Consider the following 24,282-nt stretch of genomic DNA (forward strand, 5'->3'; position numbering starts at 1 on the left):
CCACCTTCAATTAATTTATACTTTGCAATAAGGAGGGTGGAGGTTTGCCACTATCTGACCACATCTTTGTTCTCCAAGACTAATACTCTGTACTAGACAATGATTATATTAATGAAAGAGTTTCCGTGGGCATTTTAAGAAATTGGCCCCAACTCATGCCATGAACTAAAAAGCTACTAATTTACCACTGCAAAAAGCGTTGAAGGAGCTGTATGACATGATATGTGATCACTTAAACACTTGTGCATTCCATAAAGCCTCAAGCAATGCCGTTTTTGTATATTTTGTAGGTGTGTTGGTTTATTTGTGGTTTAACTGCTTTGGGGCACAGCAACCTCATTAATTCTGTAAAATGATCTCATCCCAGATACAATCAGGGCTAGTAACTATAAAAGAAGCGCTGAAACAAAGATCAGAGGGTTCTGGTTTACTCTCCGTCTGCAACTCCGTTTAATTTGATTTCTATTCCCCTTCCATGAAAACATTATGAACCAATCAAGGAGCTATAGCGCTTGGTCGTCTATTATCCCTGGAGCCGGGAGTAGAAGTAAAAGTAGTGTCAGCTCCTTCTCTGTATCCCAAAGAGGAGTTGGGGGAGGGTATGGCCGTGCTGGTGGTGGTATTGGAGGGGGAGGTGGGAGTGGGAGTGGATATGTTGGGAGCTTTGGCACCCAAAGTCTCTTTAACCTAGGAGCAAATAAAAGAATTTCCACACCATTTCAAAGTGATAATGCAGCATTTGGGAGTGTCGGTGCTGGTAGTGGAGTACGTGGTGGTAGGGCGTTTTTCAGTGGTGGTAGTGGTGCAGGTGGAGGCTTTGGACTAGGTGGAGGCTATGGGCCTGGTGGAGGCTTTGGGCCTGGTGGAGGCTTTGGGCCAGGTGGAAGCTTCGGACCAGGTGGAAACTTTGGCCCAGGTGGAAGCTTTGGGCCAAGTGGAGGTTTTGGACCAGGTGGAAGTTTGGGCCCAGGTGGGTCCAGGCCCATGGGTGGTATTGTTGGAGGGCCAGGAGGAGGACCTGGGTTTCCAGCTTACCCGTCCACCGGCATTCAAGGAGTTACGATCGACGAAAGCCTCTTGACACCACTCAACGTTGAAATTGACCCAGAGATTCAAAAAGTGCGAACTGAAGAACGGGAACAGATCAAGAGTCTGAACAACAAATTTGCCTCATTCATTGACAAGGTCAGTCACATTCAATTTTTGGTTTTGAAATCTCTACAGTAGCTTTCCCGACCTACTTTGCAGATTAGTAAACATAATGCTACTAAGCTATGAAGTCACATTTGTCTTGAGTCCTTAGAAATTATTTTCACAGTTGTGATACGCAAGAGAAATTTTGCTCATTGTTTGAAATCAACTTACGTTAACTAATGAAAAAAAAGTTACGATCTTGCTGCCTGAGCCAGATCTAATCTGAGCAAGAGTCTGTTCAAATTAGTTGAACGGGGGCATTATATACTGGTTGGAAAAGCAGCAATACAAGGCTGTCTTTGCTCATGAAATAATAGCCAAATTAAACTCGTTCGTCAAATATATGATGTTTCCCTCATTTCTTTGCGCCTGACTATGCCTTGCATTGTCTCCCCATTTACAGAAAATAGATGTTTTCTAGACGCTTGGCTCAGTAATTGAAGCAAGTTATTTTTATATTTGGTTTTTGCATCTTGGGGTCTGCTCCAAAGGAGTTTGATGAGACAAAAGCAGGATGAAGATACACAGCAAATTCAAGTAAAAGAGGAAAGGTGCAAACTAATTATCAGGAGAGAGAGAGATATACATAAAGTCAATCGGAAAACATGTGTCATCAGTACTTTCCTGAAATTAAGCAAATTGTCCTCACAGGGAGTAAGAAAAGATGCAAAGTCTAAAGGAAAGAGGGTTGACAGTGTCATGACCTACCACCAAAGCGCTTGAATCTTGCACTGAGAATAGTGAATCTGTTTTCTGCAGCAGACATTAAGGGCCTTATTATGAGAACTGCGGTCCTGGTACTGCAGCATTCCTAGTGGCGGTCCGATCACCACCACCACGGCGCCCCATGATGGTGGTGGTGGGACTGCCACCTCCGCCGTGGTGGGACTGCCACCTCCGCCGGGATCCAGGACCCCATGGCGGTAGCGGTGTGGAGAAGGGCAGTAAATGTTGGTTGTATCGAAGCCTGTACCTTTGAGTATATTACGACCTGCTTTTCCACTGCCCATTTCAGGGCAGAGAGCCCGGGAAATACAAGTAAAGAGAGCCTAACTGGCCCCCTGTAATTGCACCTTCGTTCATGTATGATGCGGCATGCACGACATGGTGCCTGCCACGTGGTGCAGAAATATGCCGTAGGCACTCTTAGGGCGTCAGTAAGCTTGCAAGGCTCTCCTATGAGCCTAACAGACTGCCACCATGACACCGCACCACCCGCCCACCCTGGACTCAACTCAGAATCAGGCTGGCAGGTGCGCTGGCAGGTGCACCACAGGCTAGGCGGTCCCAGGCTAGGCGGTCTTCCTGGGATCGCCGCAGTAGTGGGACCAGAAGAAGACCACCAAACTCATAATAAGGCTCTAGTTGTCTGGTTGTGGGTATGGTAGCAGTGGTTGTATGAAGCCTGCATATTGTGGATTTATTTTTACGTTTGTGGAGTATGTGAATTTCACTAACGTTTTATAAAAAGGAGCAGTTGTAACGGCCCTCTGCCACAGAAAGAAACTGTTCTCACTGTGGCAACTGGTCATGCATGTTAAAGTGCCGAAGCTGCTGAGCTGACTGCTCCTACTGCAACCACAAAGCAAATTCAAGCTGTATAATGTTACCAGGAACCCTACCCTCAAACAATGTCCCATTGCCACATTCCTGACACCACCCCTACCACCAAGCTAAAATGCAACTGCAGAGCGGGCCAGAATTGGTCTTATTCATTAGTGCAGTAATCGCAGCATGTGAGCCGGTGTGGGGCTTCACCATGCCAAATAGAGATGCAGCTAACATTCAAGTTATCCACCTGACAGTGTCTTCATCAGTAAACCATTACCCTTCCTGAGCGTCACTAAGCCTAATTAATGCTGAATGTGGGCTACTAATTCGTCAATTCAACGTAATCCAGGACTTTCCTGTTCCTGCTTCACACGTTTTCTTTCCCAATGTTTGCTTATTCTATGACATTTATCTTCATAACTAACAAAGGAGTCCCCGAATTTCAATTTTCTTTTAATTCCACTACTGAAAACCCTTCGTGCTCAACAGGGAGACACAGGTCTGCCACAGTTTAGTTTTTCAGGCAGTGGTTTATGAAGGGATTCATACACAAATTGGGTGACCATTTTCTACAAGGATTCTGGTTACCATAGCTACATATGTAGCTAAGAGAATTTCTGCATACTTTAAATAAGTTTGCCATATTCCATCTGATCTTACAAAACGTACAGGACTTAAATCACTTTTGGTACTTTTGCTCATACTGCTTGCACTTTGCCGTAAGCACATATGTCCTCAAATTTACATATGCACACTCTATGTTGAAACCCTTTAATGACACCATTTTCCCTTTTCTTGTGGCGGTATTCTGTGAATGCTCTGTTGTGCGGTCCTTATACCTCACCTATATATGCAATATGTTTAAATAAATAGTTTAAAATCTGCTATCGCTTGGATTTCAGGTGCGGTTCTTAGAGCAACAGAACAAGGTGCTAGAGACAAAGTGGTCCCTCTTGCAAGAACAAGGTGGTGTTTCAACTGGTTCTCGAAGGGACAACATTGAACCCATTTTTGAGGCTTACATTAGCAACCTGCGACAGCAACTGGAAGGCTTGAACAACGACAGAGGCCGTATGGATGGGGAGTTAAGGACCATGCAGGATTTGGTAGAGGAGTTCAAGCAAAAGTAAGTTAAATGAAGTATTGCAAAACTACTGTAGTAGCTATAAAACGAAACAGTAAAATACACTTCAAATATCTAAATTCATAAATTGCTACCCATTTGTACCACTTCTTCGTTTGCAGTGATCCCTTTTTAGGTAATCTATTCTGCTAGAACATTCACCGACTTTACTCGGAGACTACCAAAACGATTTGAAGAACCTTGCTTTTTGATGCCACTGAAATTGTCTTTTTAGAAAGTGGGGTGGGCAGCATGTATCAGTATTTTGCACTGGATATGCGTAAGATAAGTAATGCATACCCAGCGCAAAATGTTGGGTAGGGATTTATTTTCCAACTCAAATCCTGATTTGGGTTGGGTGCTTGCTTAAAGGAATGCATAACGACTCTATTGAGATACCTGGATGTCATATGTGTGTTTCCATGCAAATGTCGCAAATTCCTGTCCACTAAAATTGGCAGACAGACATTTCCACCAAAAAACGTACACCTGCTCGAAGCAGGCTCTTTTCTCAAAAGTTCCTAAACTTTGCAAATTTGCTGCACTTTACAGCACATATCCGAAGAGGGACCTATTAAAACTGTGGGGCATATTAGCAAGAACCTCGTTAAAATTATCGCTGTTTTAGCGGCAGGAAACTGCTTCTAAAAAGGCGATAATGGGCTTGCTAATATGCGTCATAGAATTCCAATAGAAGCCCAGGTTAGATTTCCTGCACATCTAACCTGGGCTTCTATTGGAATTCTCTAACGCATATTAGCAAGCCCATTATCGCCGTTTTAGCGGCAGTTTCCTGCTGCTAAAACGGCGATAATTTTAACGAGGTTCTTGCTAATATGCCCCACAGTTTTTGTACTGGAGGGTTCACCTTCCAGTACAAACCATGGGCCTTATTTATGAAGGCCTTGCATCAGTTTTGCGCCGCTGGTGCGTCACTTTTTGTGACGCACCAGCGGTGTAAAAAATGCGCCTCGTTGCGCCATATTTAAAAAGTGATGCATCTAGGTAGATGCGTCACTTTTTAAACCCCTGCGCCACATTATACCTGCGTCAGGTATAATGTATGCAGAGGGGGCGTTCCCCCGCAAAAAGCCTCGTAATAGTGACGCAGTGAAATTTATGAGATTTCACTGCGTCACTTTTAGGACGCTGTTCTGTCAAAATCTTGCGCCTGCCTCACAGCAGGTGTAAGACTGACGCAAGCCCTTTCACATGGGGCTTTCCCCATGTGAAAGGACGCATTGCTGGAGTTGCGTCACTTTTGTGACACACTCCAGCAATGCGTCACTTTTGCGCTTACAGATACGTCAGAAATACTGACGTATCTGTAACTCCTTGCGACACGATGTGTCATACATTAAATATGACGCATCAGGAATGTCGTAAGGAGTGCGCAGTGAAAAGTGACGCATCGCTGTTTTCATGCAGCGATGCGTCACTTTTCATAAATGAGGCCCCATATGCTTAAGAGGACGCATACTCCCTTGAATGGTGCTGCAAGAATGTCTCATCGGTGCATGGCCGCCAAAAGTTTGCCAGTGCGAGAAAAGAACAAAACAACACCATATATTTGTAGATAAGGTACTGATTGTGTCTCCTATTGATGCAATGTAGTACAGCATCTTTGGTTGCTGCACCACATTGCGGCCGAAATTGGTAAGTCTTCCCCTCAATCTTTACGACTAAGATCTTTCATAATGATCCTTGTTATCTCAGATTCCTTTTGATAGTAGCAAGAAAAGCAAAAGACATTTTGGGATAGGAATGGCAACTTCATTCTGTTTCAGAAACACTTCTAGAGGTAATAACGTTTCTTCTCATGCTCATTTATAATCCTTTAAATCTGAGGCTCTTAGAATAGTGTAGTAGTATACAACTACAATTGAGGGAAGAGGGCAGTGAGAAACACTATCAGATGCAGGTGCCTTAGTGAACTCTAAATTTTGTAGTAAAGAATCAAGACATGTAAAGTATGCAGTAACCTCCACTTGGCTCCTCTGCTGAGGTCAGTGATGGAAACAATATTGTTGAAAAGCGTGGATTAGGGCTAAGGAGGATCAATTCACATTATCGGCCTGATTAAGAGGCTCACAGTACTGGTGGGGTGCAACACCACACATGTAATCACTGTTGCACTGTGATAACGTCGCACTAGACCCATGTAGTTATAAGGTAAATACATCTGGTTGGACACAGGATTACCGTGTGGTGTTCCACATGGTTTCCTTTTTCTAAGGGGTGTACGATAACCATTTACCCCCTGCTCTAAGAAGGTGATAAATGTGTGCAGTGGTGTCTGTGTGGGGTAGAGTAGAGGGTGGGGTTAAGAAAGGCAGAGGAGAAAAGTGGAAGTTTTGTTGTGGTAGGGGGAGCATTTAATGCTCCCGCCTTGTTTGTTTTGCAGATTTGTATAGCACAAACTCGATCCGAAGGTATTGGAGTGCTTTACATGAGCACCAGTTACGTTACACAAGGACACGTTCATTTTTCTTTGGTAGGCGCGGGGAAATTAAGTGGTGGGTAAACAGGCTGCCTCTGAGAAGGCTGAGGAATCACTGTGGGAGAATTGGGCCATTTCTTCCAGTCTCTTTAGGTAAGAGGCACTTCCTGCTACTGCAGTACTACCACTTTTTTTGAGGCGGGGTGATACTAGACGTATTGCTCCACAGTACGTGTCCTTGGCAGCAGCTCTAGTACTTAACTGCGAGACAGAGTATTTAGCAGCCCTTTTTGCTCGCACCCTTTAAATGTAGACAGGGGGTCAAAGCATCCACCTGTTTTGCTAATTCAGTAGTGGCATTCAACTAACTGCCCTGTTAACTTTAGGAATCTCCTTATAACCTTTCAAAGAAATTGTGACCTACCTTTGTTAAAAAACATAAGCGTAATTTGGACACTTGCAATGGGCTGTAAAAGCTTTAAACAAAGAATACTGCTATGGTGGTATGACCAACTTGCTGCCACAGTCACTGTTTCTTCTTCACTGAATATAGAACCAAAACGTGATCCCAGTTTTCAGAAACCATAAAATCTGAGTCCCTGACATGCTAAGTAGTTTTTCGACCTGATAACATAAATAGACAGTCCCTCTGATGTCATGTCTCCCAGTGTCACCCAGTGAGTGCAACGTTGACAGGATTATTTCAATGGTAGAGCCAATGGTTGCTCCACCAGGGGCGGCTCCTCCTTAATGGCGGAGGAGTGTTGGCTCACTGGCTCAGAGCTAGCAAGTGAAAAATAAAACAATCTTAGCATTGTTTTATTTTTTCACTTTCCTGCTCTGAGCTGGCTTGTGCAAGGAGGGGTGAGGCCAGGGCATGAGAGGAGGAGGAGGAGTGCTATGTGCACTTTTAGGTGGGTAAGTGTGTTTGGCCGGCCGTCTCAGGCTGGCTAAACACACCTGCCGACTTAGGTTCTCCAGCCTGGCTGCATTGAACAAAAAAATATCAACAAGAAAGAAAATACGAATGAGGCACATTTTTGTTCTGAAGTGTGATAGAAATATAGATATCAATAGGATCAAAGGAAACCAGGACCTTTTACCTGTGTGAAGCACACATGATACAATTGTGTTGCACCCCAATTTCTATAGATTATCGTTTGTGTGCGGTATATGTTTAGTAGTAAAAGTGCACATCTGATAATTAAGTGATCCTTTCAAAAGGCCATTTTAATGACAAATGTGCTCCCTACATATGTCAGTATTCTACTGCACCATGCTTTATTCATGCGTTTGGGACAGTGTGCTCCAAAATACACAATTGGACACCTACTGTTCCCCTAACACACTCCTGCTGAATGGGTGTGGCTCATTTGCTACTCGTAGATTTTTCATCATTTCTATGGCTTCAGTGGCATAAAAAACAAACACCCCCAAACTGAAAATTGTGTAGCACTTTCTGGTTGGCTGTGACATTAAAAAGTAATCAATATGCATGAATGATTAAAGTAGGGTAGATAAGTGTTAAACTTGTGAACCCCAACATTTATCACACCATATGTCATGTAAAAGTAACTTAACGTGTGAATAGCCTTTAGTGTCTTATGTATCTGAATGGAATTCGATTTGATGGAAGCGTCCAATTGGGACTAAAGATGCATTTCAGTTTCTAACCGAAATCATGGAAGTTTCCCATGTAGCAAAATCATTTTCCATTTTTTGAAGACTAAAACTGAAACATCCATATTTCCGTTATGTACACTCTCACTGGAAGAGGCCTTTGGATGATTAATAAAGTTGCAGCTACCCATCTCCCTCAAGTTAGGCCAGAGTCCTGGATGTTACTAGCATTCTGTTTGTTCTCTGTCGAACGGTGTATGTTTTTATGAGCTAGAGTTTGCTTAGGGGCTTCCTTTCTGGTGTGCAAATGAAACCTGACACTCCTCAGGAGCTGACCCTATTGTTTCAATGTGCTATGTGTTCCCCTATATCTCACAAATTACTTTCATTGCTTCAGAACCAGCATTTTGTCATGAGGGCCCTCTTAGATCAAACATTACACACACTGTACAAGAGCCAAAATGTGCCATTAATGCCTTCCATAAACAATGAGTGACTCTTATATCTAAAATGACCTGAGTATGTCAGGGCCAGCTTTTTGTCATGGTTTCCCCCTTCTCAATACCTGATGACAATAATTACCTCAAATGTTCTACTGTCACCAGTTTGCCACGGATGTCCGTGAGCCAAGAATTTCTTCAAGAATATCAGCGCCTGCATCTTTCCATGAGTACCCTATATGCCAAGAATTTCCTCTAGTATTCCTCTACCAGATCTGCTTAGCGATCTTTCACGCTTTTGGGTAAGAAGTAGGGCAGGTACCAAAGTCCTAGTAGTATAATTACTTTACTACTATTAAACATCCAGTCTGGTGTATTTCGTGCTTATGAGTGTGCTCATATGGTATGGATGTGGTGTAATAATTTTGTAGATGTCAGATAAAAGCTTGGTGCTGTGTTGTCTACAAGTGCTGAGTGCTGTTGTATGTGGTTCTTGTTGTCAGAGGGGTTTCTATATAGGCTGTTTGGGCTAGGGCACTTATTGGCTATTAGGGATAGGGTTTCATATTGAAATTAGAGCTTTGGCTTTGATTGGCTATTAGAGCTAAGGCTGTGATTGATTAATAGGGCCAGGTCTCCCATTGGCTCTAGAATTTAGGGTTAGGCTGCTGATTGGTTATGTTTAGGGCCCATAGGCCAATAGGTCAATTTTAAGCTCAGGGCGTATCAGCCCGGGCGGAGAGGCTAAGGGCGGACAGGACAAGAGCAGTTTGTATGCAATATAAGGGGGTTCCCCAGGGCGGATAAATGATGTAGACAGGAAGGGAGGGGAAATTAGAACAGTTAGAAAAAGACACCCTGCCAAGAAAGATAATTAGTGGTCCTATATAGGATCCAATTCTGGTTAGAGGGGAGCAATATCAAATGACTATCAGAACCCAAGACAACAGATAGACAGCAGTCAATTCATCTTTTCATAGAAAATATATACTTTTTTATTATTATTAGTTTTGATGCAATTTATCATATTTGGGAAACGATCAATAGGTAACAGATTCTAGACTTAATAAAACCATCAATAATGTTCATCATTTCATGTGGGGAAGGATTATCTTCATGGAATTAGGTGTTCCACTCACTCCGGGGAATTTCAGGGGCTCAACAGACACTCATATCTTACAGGGGTCATTCATACTCTCACATAGTCAATCACTTCACACGGGTAAATCTCATATTGCCTGCAACAGAAAAGTTGGAATTATGGTTGCATGGACGGGGGTGCAACTAGGGAGGGCAATTTAGGTGGATTGCTGTTGCCGTTCTTGGTAGTAGCGCCAACGCGCGTTTCGGTGTGGGGCACCTTCGTCAGGGCTGGCAGAGATGGAGGGAGAGGGGAACACACTGGCTGTCGCTAGCAAAGGCCACAGGGTCTAGATTATAATGTCCTTTTAGAGGGTCTGGGTATCTGCGTCTGTCCGTAGTTTAGGTCACAGAAAGATAACGCTGATAGTGTAGGGGGCGTAGGGGCCACGTCGGACACTCGGTATCGGTCAGGAATGGGGTTCCGATCAGGATGCTTCTTGTGATGAAGGGGTACTGGTGATTACAGGGGGCTGCATGTCGCGTCTGAGGAGAAAGGGAGACTGGAGACTAGTGCCGTCTTCCGTAGTTGTTCGGCGGGTCCGATACACTCTGGAGGATCCCTCAAAGAGTGTCAAATCGACTCGAGTCCAGACAGCGAAAAATCATCGTCTTGAGTTCCTATCAGCATGACGGAGAACCCGGGACCCTATATGCCAAGAATTTCCTCTAGTATTCCTCTACCAGATCTGCTTAGCGATCTTTCACGCTTTTGGGTAAGAAGCAGGGCAGGTACCAAAGTCCTAGTAGTATAATTACTTTACTACTATTAAACATCCAGTCTGCTGTATTTCGTGCTTATGAGTGTGCTCAGATGGTATGGATGTGGTGTAATAATTTTGTAGATGTCAGATAAAAGCTTTGTGCTGTGTTGTCTACAAGTGCTGAGTGCTGTTGTATGTGGTTCTTGTTGTCAGAGGGGTTTCTATATAGGCTGTTTGGGCTCTGATTGGCTATTAGGGATAGGATTTCATATTGAAATTAGGCATTAGAGCTTTGGCTTTGATTGGCTATTAGAGCTAAGGCTGTGATTGATTAATAGGGCCAGGTCTCCCATTGGCTCTAGAATTTAGGGTTAGGCTGCTGATTGGTTATGTTTAGGGCCCATAGGCCAATAGGCCAATTTTAAGCACAGGGCTCAGGGCGTCTCAACCTGGGCGGAGAGGCTAAGGGCGGAGAGGACAAGAGCAGTTGCCTGTGTAGACTGGGCGGAGAGGACAAGGGCAGTTGCCTGTTTGCGCTGAGTGGAGACGACAAGGGCAGTTGCCTGCTTGGGCCTGTTTGGGTTAGTTCTAGGGCCAAAGATGCTGCACAGTTTTCACTTTAGAGCTACCACTTTAGGCCCTCCACATCCACCAACATCCAAACACAATATCAGCAAAGGCATTCTTCTCATGCACCACAAACAAATATCATACAGATTTCAATGTGTGTTGAACAACTACACAACCACTACAAAACCCCACAAACCACACCTGCACACAATTCTACCCCAACTACAGCATTAAGGCACCTGCATTTTCACACAAAACACAGCTCTGTTCTATACTACTAACACATCCACACATCACCACACAACACAAAGCTACATTATCCTCTTCGATGCTCATAATGGCTCCCGGCAGTCATGAGTCACAGTGAGCGTGTGCTGATGACGGCCGGGAGCTGTCATGACCACACACCAGCGATCGGAATGTTCAACACTGCGGCGGAATTCGCGCCGCAGCGATGACGTTATACATAACTGCAATGCATCCACACACACTCCCTTTTCAAATCAAAGACACACTCTATCTTCCACATACTCCTAACAGAACCCCTTCTGTCATGACAAAACCTACACTCAGCCTTCCATCACACTATCCACCAACACTCACCTCTCTTTTGACCAATTACACACAACCATACAATCCTTATATGCCACTCCACCACACACACTACCTATTCCAATGATCAAAACTGACGCAAAAACTCATAACTCTTGTCCACCCCTTCTTACACACCACATACTCTTCTCCAAAACACATCACCACCCCCTACCCATTTAAATACCACTCACAATGTAATCATGTATCTATATATTTATTATTTTAGTAATATTGTATAAGAAAAAAGCAATTACTCTCTCAAACGTTTTACTCTGTCCTACCATCAGTCTACACCTCTATCGATGTATTATTTATCTGCACTCCCTCTCATCCCAAACACTTTATACTACTATGATCTCCAAAATAACCCTTCCTAGACTCCTCCCTCCTCTACACCCCCTGGCTCATCCCAAACATCCGTTTACTACTATGATCTCCTTAACAACCCTACTACATTTTCCGTCATATTATCTCTCCTTTGATCCATCCCAAACCTCATTTTCCTACTGTGTTTCTCTTTCACCCTAATGCCTTTCTACAGGCTTTTCCCTCCTCCATCTCTCCTTTACACACCCCAGACTTCAACATATTACTATGATCTCCCAATTAACACTTCTGGTTTCTTACCTATTCTATCCCTCCATTACAACATTCAATTCAACTAACAGACTCACATGTCCTTTGATGAAATTAGCCCATACCTCCCTATACTAATACTATACTCATATTTCCATATACTGATCCAACACTAATCCTTTTGGGTTCCGGAGTAGCAGGCCAGTCCCCAAAAAGCACTTCAACACCTCGTCAGGGGTAGTAAGCACTACTTAAATACAATTACAATTTCGCAAGTAATTACCTACAGTATTAATCACCTCCAGTCTGCCGATATTTTTGTGGATTATTTTTGCCCATATGTCACCATCAGGTGTATGTGAGACCTTAAGCGAAACTTCACTTGCCCGTCTAGAGACTATTTTAGCTGATGACTGTCAGCAGATCGGAATCTATTGGGGTAACCCAACTTTCTTTGGTACAATCATCAGATATACTATGCTTTTTCTTTCTGACATAATCTTTTTTACAGAATTAGTATCACATCCCATATCCACCTGACTAATATAATATGTGATTCTTTGGCTATTTCGAAACAATGTGAGGATTAAATAACAGACAGTTAATGCAAATTGTTCACCTAACTAGAAGAAACATATAAGAAAGCAGTCACTTCTGTGAAATTTGCTAGGACAAGTATTGGTGGCAAAGAAAGTTTAATATTGGCTTACTTAAATGCAAGTGCAAGAACTGTTGATATTATGTTACTTACTTCATCCATTATATTAATGAGCACAGGAAAACTTTCAAACATATAGGGCCCATTCACAGAACTAACTTAAGACACAATTCTAAACATACTACCATTTTGGTATTCACAGAAGGCACTTACTCATTTTGGTATTCACAGAAGGCACTTACTCATTTCGGTATTCACAGAAGTTAGGAGTCCTAACTTTAAGACTCCTAAATGCCTTCTGTGAATACCAAAAGTCTTAAAGTTAGGATTTTTCTCAGTTTAGGAGTAGTTAAGTCGGGACTCCTAACTTTAGGACTCCTAAACTGAGAAAAATCCTAACTTTAAGACGTTCGGTATTCACAGAAGGCATTTAGGAGTCCTAAAGTTCGGAGTCCTAACTTTACTACTCCTAAACCGAGAAAAATCCTAACTTTAAGACTTTCGGTTTTCACGGAATGCATTTAGGAGTCCTAAAGTTAGGACTCCTAGCTTCTGTGAATACCGAAATAAGTAGGTGCCTTCTGTGAATACCAAAATGAGTAGGTGCCTTCTGTGAATACCAAAATGGTAGTAAGTTTAAGATTTTGTCTTAAGTTAGTTCTGTGAATCGGGCCACATTTATCATCAGTTTCCTCCATCCCACATTTGTTGCACTGAGGTACTTCACATTTGGGGAATTTGGCTATTATATATGTAAATCTTATGCAAGGTGTACAATTTGCCCTTCTTTGATTCAGTAAATTTGAAAATTCAAAAAATATTTAAGCATACTTCCCATGAGTTCTCCAGCTCCAGTGAAGGCAAGTGCCCTTCCCACTGTCTGTACACATTCTCCAAAGTCTTCCCTTCTGGGATTAGCAGTTTCTAATGGCAAATCAAAACCTTTTTTAAATTGCAGTGGATCTTGCATTTACTCTTCATGATTCCAATACTTTTTAAGGTCCATTGTTGTGCTGCCCCCCATGATGTGGCCTCCACTGTTGATACCCATGATACCTAGCTTGAACCTTCCTGCAACTGTCCCCATCAAGGTATGTCTGCCATCCACAGATGAAGAGCCAATCTGTCTTTCATGCATACTGCTGTCCTGGGGGTGTTCCAGATCATGGCAAATTGGGCAACATATTCAATACGCAGAATTTTCCTGAAGCTGTATTATATTTCTAAGCTGACTTTCAAAACCTGTTGCAGACTTTTAAAAACAACTTTGGGTCACCAAAGTTATACGTTAAACATATATGGACCTACATTTTTTTATATTTGCGAGAATGTTGTACCTCTACTTGATTTATCTGGTGCGGCAAGTAACATTCTGCAGTTTTAATTTGAAAGGAGTTGCACTAAAGTTAAAGGCCCGGGGGTGCTAGGCTACCTTTTTTCTACCTTTGTTTTAAGTTTCTTTAAAGACAACCTGACTTCCCTGAATGCCCAATCAAGCTACTTATTATCACCTGAATATGGGCAATGATATATTTGGGAAATTAAAGTGGTATTGTATTAAACAGAAAAGATCATTTTGAGGGAATTGGCATTTTAACTAAATGTGTTCAGTCATATATTCATAATGGGAGGTTTTTCAATTTATTAATCAGACCGTCTATCTCCTTAGCCACTTCCCTTAGATTTTTCTCTGGAACCTTGCCTAACTATTGCATGGTTGTTACCGCAAGGTAGACTAGCACAGTTCAAATCACCTTTCCTGTGTATCTGAGACTTCAAAATATAATCTCCATGTTAGATTTATTCATTTTAGATGCATGGGATTGGTGTGTTGGGGTCAGCTGTGTAAAGTATAATGCCAACCGCATGTTGGGAAGTCCTTTTCATCAAAGCCTGAGAGACATATGGCATAATTTCCCTATCTGTTCTGATTGCCTGGGCCAGTGATTCAATATACAATTCAACTAATAAGAGGGATAATAGACATCTCTACCTTGTGCCTCTGGTAATCAAAATCTGTGTAGGAGGACAAAAATATAGTTTCTTAACCTGAATGAAGTAATTGCCTCCCAAATATATTACCAGTTTATCCTACTGAATGCTTTAGCAGCATATAATATAGTATTAGCCAAAGCTACTAGGGGTGGGCGGAGTTTGCAGATATTTGTCCAGTCCGTGTAACTCTTGTAATGCGGAGTTCTGGCAGAACTCCACCAACCGCCAAATGGCAGAGTTTGTCCTCGTGATCAACTCACCAATATTAAGGTGGCAAGAATTTACATCTCCTAGCCTGATTCTCAGGTGCTAGAACGAGACCCGGCAAGATTTCCTCATCGCATCAGTCGCGGGCAGTCGCAACCATTCGTGGTGAGAAAGCTTCTGCTCAAGTAGAAAATCTACTAGAGCTGCAGCAAAGAAGCAGAGCCCTCTGGCATTCCGCGTGGTGCTATTTGAGCTGATTTTGCAGCGCAGAACAAGCTCACGGGCAAAAATATCAGCACGAGCAGAGCAACGCACCGAGTTCCACACACCCCTAGAATACACCATATCAATAGACCCAATTAATGGATGCATAAGGTTCTGCTAGGAATATTTCTTTTTTAATCATGGTGTATTAAATTATGAATTACCACTGTAAATCTTTTATCAAGAGTACTTCCAAAAATCTGGAATCTGAATGTAATAACAATAGGGGTCCAATTCCGATCTCGTTGGAAAGCCCTTTGTCCGAGTCGGATCCGTAGTGCTTTCCACCGACTTTCACTGCGGGGCTCCGAACGCCTATTGCACAACGCGTACATAGGCTCCCATTGGCGAAAAAGGTACGTTGCACGAAAGGGCATGCCCTGTAGTGGCTACGGGTCTGTGCCACCCGCACCGTACATGCTCGTGTTGGGGGGGCCTTGTATCCCCCCGTGACTGACTCATAAGGCTACGGGTGAAGGGGTGTCCGGCGCGGACCCCCAAAGTCCGCTTCCCGGAGCGTGAACGAGTCGGAAACTCAATCTTGATATGGCTGTCCGAATCGTGCATCGTACTGACTCGGTTGGAAATCGCCTTGATTGCACGGCACGATTCGCTTACGGTCGACACACACGTTTCCCGCATCGTACTTGCATGCTCGTACAGATTTGTCGAGTCAGTCGGAAAACACATGTCTGGCTCGTACTTTTCCTGGCCGGATTGCGTTTGGAGCCATTCTGAGCGAGATCAGAATCAGCCCCTAAGTGTCTATATGAGTGTGCCTTCTTCTGATCTTAATGACATGTATTAGATTTTAAAATAAGAACAACCATAGTAGTATTGTTCCATGGAGGCAGGATCTCTGTGATTTTTAAGATAAATGTATTTAAACATGTTTTACAGAGTAGATACTATAGGCTCCTGTAATCTCTATGAAGTTTTTCTGGAATGCTAACTGGATATGCGGTTTTTCCGTATTTCTATTTCTTTATTTGCTCAATATTTTCATCTTCTTCAATTTCTTGTACAATGTCTCCTTTTTGTTCGTCAGAAAGAAAACAGACATGTCTATCTTGCCCCCATGTTCATAACTTGGATGTGTCTGGATGCATAATCTCTTCATATAGAGAGGACAGTGCCTGGAGCATACTAGATTCTAGTTCATCAGGGTTACAGATTTCTATTCCTCAATTTGCGCAATTAATACATTGAGATAATTTCTTGTTGTGTCTGTGAATGTGCTAGAGGTACTTTAATTCTTTCTCCATATTCGTAATGTTCAATATTATTCACCTAACATTGAACTCTGTTTCTCTCTAGCATTCTGCCGGTGCCTCTTCTAACGTATCTTTTAGACTGTTCCTAGTGTCTGGTAAATTTTGTGCTTGAAGCTCTCTCATAATAGAGGGAATGTGGCTTTCTAAAGTTTTCTGATCTTCCCGGGCTCTACAGGCTTCCTTAAATTATATTTTACTAAAGATTCCCTAATATATGTCCTATAAGAATCTCCCTCTAAAATCTAGTGTGGCTGTTCCTAAGTAAAGTGAAAGAATTTTTGGTTATTCTGAACTCGTGACTGAGCAACCTGTGGGTCTATTTTTATTTATTTTATTTGAAGGTTTTATATATCGCAAACAAGACCCTTGCAGGTATCAGAAAGCTTTACAAGGTAAATATCGCAGATACAAAGGCATATGATAAGTAACATATAGTGAGCAAAGAACGGTATGGAATTCCTCTGAGTCAAAGTAAATGAACATCGAGATACAGGTGGGAGCTAAGCCACGGATGGTGGTCCCACACTATACACAAACAGGGGGAAATGTCCCTTACGGAACTAGGGCTCTCACTCACCTAGCAGGCTAGGTGTCATACTTCATCATATGAGCCTGCCCCTCTTCAGGTGGGCACTGCAATACCCGACTGGCACCCAATAAGGGGCTCTTTAGCGGGGATCTTTTGTTTTTGCAGTTGGGTGCAGTGGGGGTAAGAGGCCTAGTGTGTGTAGATGTGAAGGAAGTGGATTATAACAGGTCAGTTAGTCCTAGCAGTAATTTATTCAGGAAGGTCAACTGCCTGATTAAAAACAGGAATAGTGGCAGTGAAGTAGAGGTTAAGTATCTAGCTGTGTATTCGCTACTCTCAAATGGTAACATATAGTTCCATACAAATCACGGATAATAGAATGAACATATCACAGATACATCGACATATGGCAAATGATGTGTAGTTCCATACAAATCAGGCATCGTATAATCACTGTAACAATGATACATAGAGAGGTAGTGAAAAATATTTAGTTCCATATAGATCAAGAATAGAGTTGTATAATCACATTAACCCCTGTTCAAGGAGACTTAGCCATAAGAAGGGATTTCACTTCTTTTTTGAAGGATGCAGTAAAGGGATTAAGTCTAGTTTCCGGGGGGCAAAGCATTCCAGATCCTGGGTGCCATCCCAGATAAAGCTTGGTTGTATATGTTTTTCTTGTTGTATCTTTGTGGTTTCAATAAGAGGTTATTGGCACTTCTTTAAGCTCGTTTGCCACATGAGGGCACCAATTTCGGTGCCAAATAGCTGGGAGTGTTGTGATGAATGGCTTTATGTGTCATGCATGTTATTTTTAGTTGAATTCTTGCTTCGAAGGGTAACCAGTTAAGGGATTTTAGGTCAGGGGATATGTGGGAGTTTCTTTTGGAGCCAGTAATAAGTGTTGCTGCTGCATTGATTGAAGCTCTAAGAGGGACCATTGAGGATCTGGGAAGGCCACAGAGAGAGACACTCCCATAATCCAATCTTGGGATAACTAGAGCTTGTAGTGCCAGTATGAAGTCCTTTTCAGTCAGGAAAGGTTTCTCAAAGTATTCATCTGAAAGTTTGCTCCTTTTGTTGCAGTGCTGATGTCTTTCTGCATATTAAGGTTTGTGTCCAGCGTTTTTCCCAACGATTTTGCTGAGAACCTAAGAGGTTGGCAGTTGAGTGCTGTTAAGTGTTTGATCCAGTCTTGAATTATGGGAATTGGGCGGGAGGAGCAATCAGAAGAAATTTGGTTTCCGGGTATTCAGTTTTAGAGGGTTTTCGTCCAGCCAGGTCTGAGTTTTTCCAAGAGTTGTGTTGAGAGATTTGATGTCTTCTAGTGAATGGATCTTTAGGTATAGTGGTGTATCATCTGCGTACATGTGAAAATATACGTTAGAAGAGTTAAGGGTTTCAGTGAGTGGTTCCATGAATAGATTGAAACGTGTCGGAGAGAGGGATCATCTTTGTGGGACTCCTAAGGTGACTGGGATGGGTTTGGACAGGAAATGGTCAACTTTGAATCGTTGTGATCTGTTTTGGAGGAACAAGATAAACCAGTTTAGAACTGATCCAGATAGACCCATTCTGTGTTTCACAAGGTCTAGCAGGATGTCGTGTTTGATGGTATCAAAGGCAGAGGAAAGGTTGAGCAAGATAAGTAAGCAGTCTTCGTTCTAGTCTAGCATTTGTAGCGCATCGTCGATTATGTGGGTCATAACTGATTCAGTGCTTTGTCCTGCACGGAAATCAGATTGGAATTTGTTGAGCAGGTTGAAATGGTTTATGTGTTTTATAAGCTGGAGGTGTAGACATTTTTCTAAGAGTTTGGCCAGGGTAGGGATGGTGGAAAATGAGCAGTAGTTATTCAAGTCCGTTGGGTCAACCGTTGGTTTCTTTAGGATGGGGGATACCTGCCCAGATTTGAGGATATCAGGTATGGTTCCTTGAAGGAGGGAGGTATTTATAATCTTGGTCCAGAGAGGCAGTATTAGCGGGAGTAAGTATTTTATACAGTTTGCTGGAAGAGGGTCAGTGAAGTGATTGGCAGGATTCAGAGCTGTGAGCATTTTCAGTATAGTTTCTTCATTATAAGTATTGAAGGATGACCAAGATGCATTATTTTTTAGCTCCAGCTTTGGTGAGCTCCACTGTGGGGTTACTAGAAGGGACAATGAAGAGTCGATATGTGTGTCAGTATGTGTGATAAAATCGTTGAGTAAGTCCTTCTTTCATGTTTTCGGTCTTCAGAGTGAAGAAAGAGGCAAACTCTTCACAGTTAGGTAATGAGCTTGCTTTAGCTTGGGGGAGGTAAGGTGCGTCCTTAGATTGTGTTTTGATTAGCTCGGAAAGTTTTTTAGGGCGATTCTTGGCCTGATCTAAGTGATAGCTAAAAAAGTCTGCTTTAGATCGTCTGATCTTTCTGTAGTAGCAGTTTCTCTTCCTTCTTAGCATCTTGAGGTGGTTGGCAGATGGAGCCGAGCGCCATCTACGTTCAATTAGTCTTAAGGATCGTCTGTCCTCATTGAGCCTACCATCGTACCAGGGTTTTGAGTCTTTTGTGGAGACTCTCTTTAGTTGAAGGGGGGCAACATTGTTTAATATCATGTTCATGAATTCAAAGTAGTGGTTCCTGAGGTCTTAAACCTCTGATAGCCCTTCTGGGGGAAGAAGGATGTTGGAGCTGGAGGTTGTGATTATGTTAGAAGCGATGTTTCTGAGATCTCTCTTTCATACTTTAGATCTTTTGGGTTGAGCCAAATTAAGTTTTACTGTTTCATTAATGAAGAAGGTGATGATACAATGGTCGGACTAGTCACATGGATAGATCGTGTCTAGCTGAATGGAATCTGCTTTAGAGATAACTAGGTCAAGGATGGCTCCTTTATCATGTGTGGAGCTGTTGCAGATTTGGGTAAGGTCGAGGTCCGAGAGGAAGTTTTTGAGACAATTGACCACTGCATCATTGGGGTCATTCCAATGGATATTGAGGTCTCCAAGAAATAGTTGGGTATTTTGATGTCTGGCATTAGTAGAGACTATGTCAATGAAATGCTCGATGAAGGTGATGTTATCTCTTGGTGGATGATAGAGAGTGTGTAGAGAGCAAACTGGTTTGCTCTTGCTAGTGATGTCTAAGCATATATATTCACAAGAGGGGAATACTGGAGATTTGTATTGGTTCACAGAGATATTGCTCTGGTGTATGCAGGCAATGCCACACCCTGGCTGGTCAATTCTGTCGAGTCTAATGATGTCATGGTTTGGGGGTACCAGTATATCAAGGATGGGTGCCGAAGATTCATTTAGCGATGTTTCAGTCAGAATTAGTAGGTCCCTGTAGTGTAGTAAGGGGGGAGTGTATTGGAAGGGAATCGTGCAGGGAGGCGAGGGTAGCACTGGGATTAGGTGTGAATGTTGACCTTGACATCCGATGAGCGTGAGCAGACGTAACAGTAGAGGGGGTGGTAGGCTGTGTGCTTGGGGTGGGAGCCTCCTAAGGAGTAGGGGGGGGATTTTATCACTTTATCCCTGATGACGGGGAAGATATTATCCAACAGGTTTAAGCTGCGCTCGGATTGCATTAGGGTGATTCCATTGTGATAGATTGTGATGGTTGCTGCAGCTTTGTAAATTAGGTAAGGGGGATGCCCTTCTGCATCGAACTTCAGCTTCAGTGAACTAAAGGTGTTTTGAATGGTCTGAGCAAAGGGTCGGTACATGCCTAACTGAGCTTACTCTATTTACTATACTATAGATTTAGAGAAAATAGTCTAATCTAGAATAACAGCTATATTATATGCTGTAAAAACTGTATTCTCTTTGGATCCCGCCATTTTTATTGCCAAATATGCACAGATCAAAATCCTGCATTACGCTCTATTGAGATCCATATTAGGGAACGTATTGGAAACTACTCCAATTAAAAAGGGTGATGAGAAGTGAGGTAAATCAACCACCAAAGTGCTAAGAGGCGTGATATCCTTATGGTAAAGTATGGGAAAACATAAAAAAAGTTCATTTAACATGAAAATATTTTCATGTTAAATGTTAATGTAAATGTATTTAATTAAATACAAATATTTTTCGGAAATTTTTCGGAGAAGTGTGGCTCAATGCTTAGAGCGGCAGACCTTGATGCAGAACGCTGGCCAGGGACCAGGGTTCGATTCCCGCCTCGGCGGGTTTCGGGCTTAAATTCCTCTGACCGGATATTCTCGCCTCAGTGCCGATTCTAAGTTTGGGTCCCACGCTGCAACTCTGGGCAATAGCTTGCTTAGTCTCCACAAAGGCCCCTGATGCTCAAGGGATGCCTGGTTTCACCATGGGATGCCCAGGAGTGGACACCCCACAAGGAAAAGCCAGGAGGGGTTCCCTTGTGGTAGGAGTACAAGCGCCGGGATGCCTCCGGGTCACTGTTCGCGCTATACAAATACGCCACATTTACATTTACATTTATTAAACAATAAAGGCCATTAAAGTAACAACAATAAGTTTTTACTATGCATCAGTACATGATTAAATGTGATGTATAGAGATCATTAAAAGTAAATTAATTAGATTTTTTTTGTTTATTTCACAAACATTTTTATTGGGAGTTTCAACAAAAGAAAAACATTACATACAGAATGGTAACAAAGGAAGACTAAAATCAGACTGTGAATCATAAGAAAATACAAGATCATGGTATATTGATATCACAAAGAACAGAAAACATAATGAAAGCAAATGATAATAAGGTAAATCAGGCATATTGATGCAGTTGGACATCGATGCATGAAGGCATCGTTACAGGTATAGTAATCGCCATACACAGCCATTCGAGAAAGGGGTGAGGGTGTGCGCGCAGCATGAATGATCATGGGGGTTTATATAGGCTAAAGTAGTTGTCTAGCGAGGTCCACATTTTCCTGTGAGGGGGGCGCCAAGGGGTGTTCATGAGTGATATGTTGTCAGCGCCTCTTAAATTGGAGACCCAATTGAGCCAATGTGGGAAGGATGCCTTGCAGGTGTCTTTCCAATTGTTCTGGATTATCTTAACAGCAGCAGTGAGTAGGAGGTCAGGCAAGGCCTTGTCGTCATCATAAATTGCTGTAGCTTTGGTAAAGCCTAATACTAGGGTGGAAAATTCTCGTGGTAGGGAGATGGAGAACACCTTAGCAATGTATTCAAAAATTATATCCCAATAGCCTGTAACGCACGCGCATTTAAATATTAAGTGTTCGAGATCGCCTCCCACCTCTGTGCAGTTCCAGCATATGTCGTTGTCCCTAATGTTGTGCAAGAAGAACCTTTTGGAGGTCCAAAAGGCTTTGTGGAGGAGCCAGAGTTTAGTCTGGGAGAGAGTAGGGCTGACTTTGTGACGTGTGGCAGACTCCCACGTTCTCGCCCACTCCACCTCTGAGATTGGTGTAGAGGAGTGTGATTCCCAAAATAGTCGTAGTGGTTCAGTGAGGTTGGACTGTTGCGGGCTCATCAGATTATATAGTTTAGAGACTTGGTGGCCAAGCCTATTGAGGGTAGTTAGATAGCCAGGGAGGGATGGTGAGTTGTTGCTAAGTTTTGCTTTGGAGATTGCAACCTTGACTTTCAGGAAGTTGTAAAACTCTATTTCCCTAAGGCCATATCTATCCCGCACTTCAGCGAAGGAGAGTGGTCTGGAATCGCTAAAAAGTTGGTGTGGGAAGGATATCCCTTTTGCAACCCAGGATGCATTGTGTAGCGGTTTTCCTTTGTATGTCAATGTGGGATTGTGCCATAGCGATTCCCATTTTGACTGTTTGAACTGGTGTGGCAGATGCTTGCCTACTTTTAGGAGGGCTGCTTTTGTATTTTTAAAAATGGTTCCTGAACAGATGGAGGAGCGCAGTGCATTGGTAAGGAAGGGTGTGGGATCAAGGGCCTGGAGGAGGGCCCTTTCTATAGTGAGCCAAACTGGGGTGTATCCTGGTTGTGGCGTCAGCCAACATGAGCCCTGCTTGGCGAGAAAGGCAGTCTGGTAGACTTTTAAGTTCGCTAGGTTAACCCCACCTTGGGTTTTGTCAAGGCGTAATTTTTTTTAGGCTAATTCTGGCTCTTTTCCCCTTCCATAGGAAGGTGGATATCAGTGTGTCTAATTTGTGGTGAAAGTCACCAGAGAGGGTGAGGGGCAGCATGGTGATGAGGTAATTGACCAAGGGGGAAATCATAATTTTGACGGTTTCAACCCGTCCCCACCAGGTGATAAAGCGAGGGGACCAGCCATGTAGGAGCCGTTTAGATTTGTCTAGGCTAGTGTTCTCGTTGTGGCGAAGCGTCTCAAGGGGGGAGTCTGTAAATTCGATTCCTAAGTATTTAATAAAGCTACTTTGCCATGTGAGGCCGGAGTCGCCAAGGACTTCTCTGGTGGTATGTACATTAAGGGGTTTGACCTCCGATTTGTCCCGGTTCCGTTTGTAACCGGAAAGGGCTGAGTACCTATCAATTGACGTCATAAGGGCTTTTATGGAGTTATCAGGGTCCTCCGTCGCAATTAAAATGTCATCGGCATATGCCGCTAGTTTCACCTGAGTGTCACCAAAACTCACACCCGCTATTTCCTTATTGCGCTTAATGTCAGTCAGGAGGGGTTCAAGGGCCAGGAGGACCAATGCAGAGGAGATGGGGCAGCCTTGTCTAGTGCCTTGGTACAAACAAAATGAATTTGAGAGGGTGCCATAAATGGCAATTCTGGCAGACGGCGAAGAGTAGAGGGCCATAACCATATTAATATACGAGGGACCTAAACTGAAGAAGTTCATGCAGTGTTGTAGGAAGGCCCAAGAAACGTTGTCGAAAGCTTTTTCGGCGTCTAGAGTTATGGCAACCATTGGAGCAGGGAAAGTCTTGGATTTCTCTAGGATATGACACAAAAGTCTGGTATTATCGCTTGACATTCGATGTTTTAAAAACCCTACCTGCGAGGTACTAATCAGTTTGGGAAGCAAGTCATTGAGTCTAGCCGCCAGGATCTTCGCATACATTTTGCAATCTAGATTTATCAATGAAATGGGGCAGTAGTTCTTAGTTAAAAGCGGGTCTTTGCCGTCTTTAGGAATCACAATAATGGTAGCCTCGCTCATTGAGGGGGAGACGCTGCCATTGGCAGCAATTGCTTTAAAGAGTGTCTGGAGGATGGAAGTAAGCTGTTTGTCAAAGGCCTTATAGAAGGCCGCAGAGAACCCGTCAGGGCCTGGTGCTTTATTACTTTTAAGGGTTTTGATGGAAGATAAGATCTCTGTGCTTGTAATGGGGGAGCCTATGCGGACACTATCCTCCTCCGAAAGTTTAGGGAGATTCAGGGACTCCAAGTAACTTACACAGGCATCTGTATCAAGGGTCAAATCGTTTTTGTAAAGGTCCTCCTAAAAGGATTTGAAGGTGTCCACAATTTT

The 24,282-nt window shown here is 43.0% G+C and overlaps 1 protein-coding gene across 1 annotated transcript in view; it reads left to right on the forward strand.

The window, feature by feature from the left end:
- The first annotated feature begins 426 nt into the window (after positions 1–426).
- Positions 427–24,282, forward strand: part of LOC147748230 (keratin, type II cytoskeletal cochleal-like) — a 214,146-nt gene continuing 190,290 nt past the window's right edge. Inside the window, exons 1-2 of the mRNA XM_086959155.1 lie at positions 427–1,185; positions 3,648–3,871. Coding sequence (XP_086815281.1) covers positions 487–1,185; positions 3,648–3,871 — 923 coding nt within the window. The 5' untranslated portion in view covers positions 427–486. The remainder of the gene's footprint in view (positions 1,186–3,647; positions 3,872–24,282) is intronic.

Source organism: Lissotriton vulgaris, chromosome 1_1 (assembly GCF_964263255.1).
Source record: "Lissotriton vulgaris chromosome 1_1, aLisVul1.2, whole genome shotgun sequence".
Classification (NCBI taxonomy): Eukaryota; Metazoa; Chordata; class Amphibia; order Caudata; family Salamandridae; genus Lissotriton; species Lissotriton vulgaris.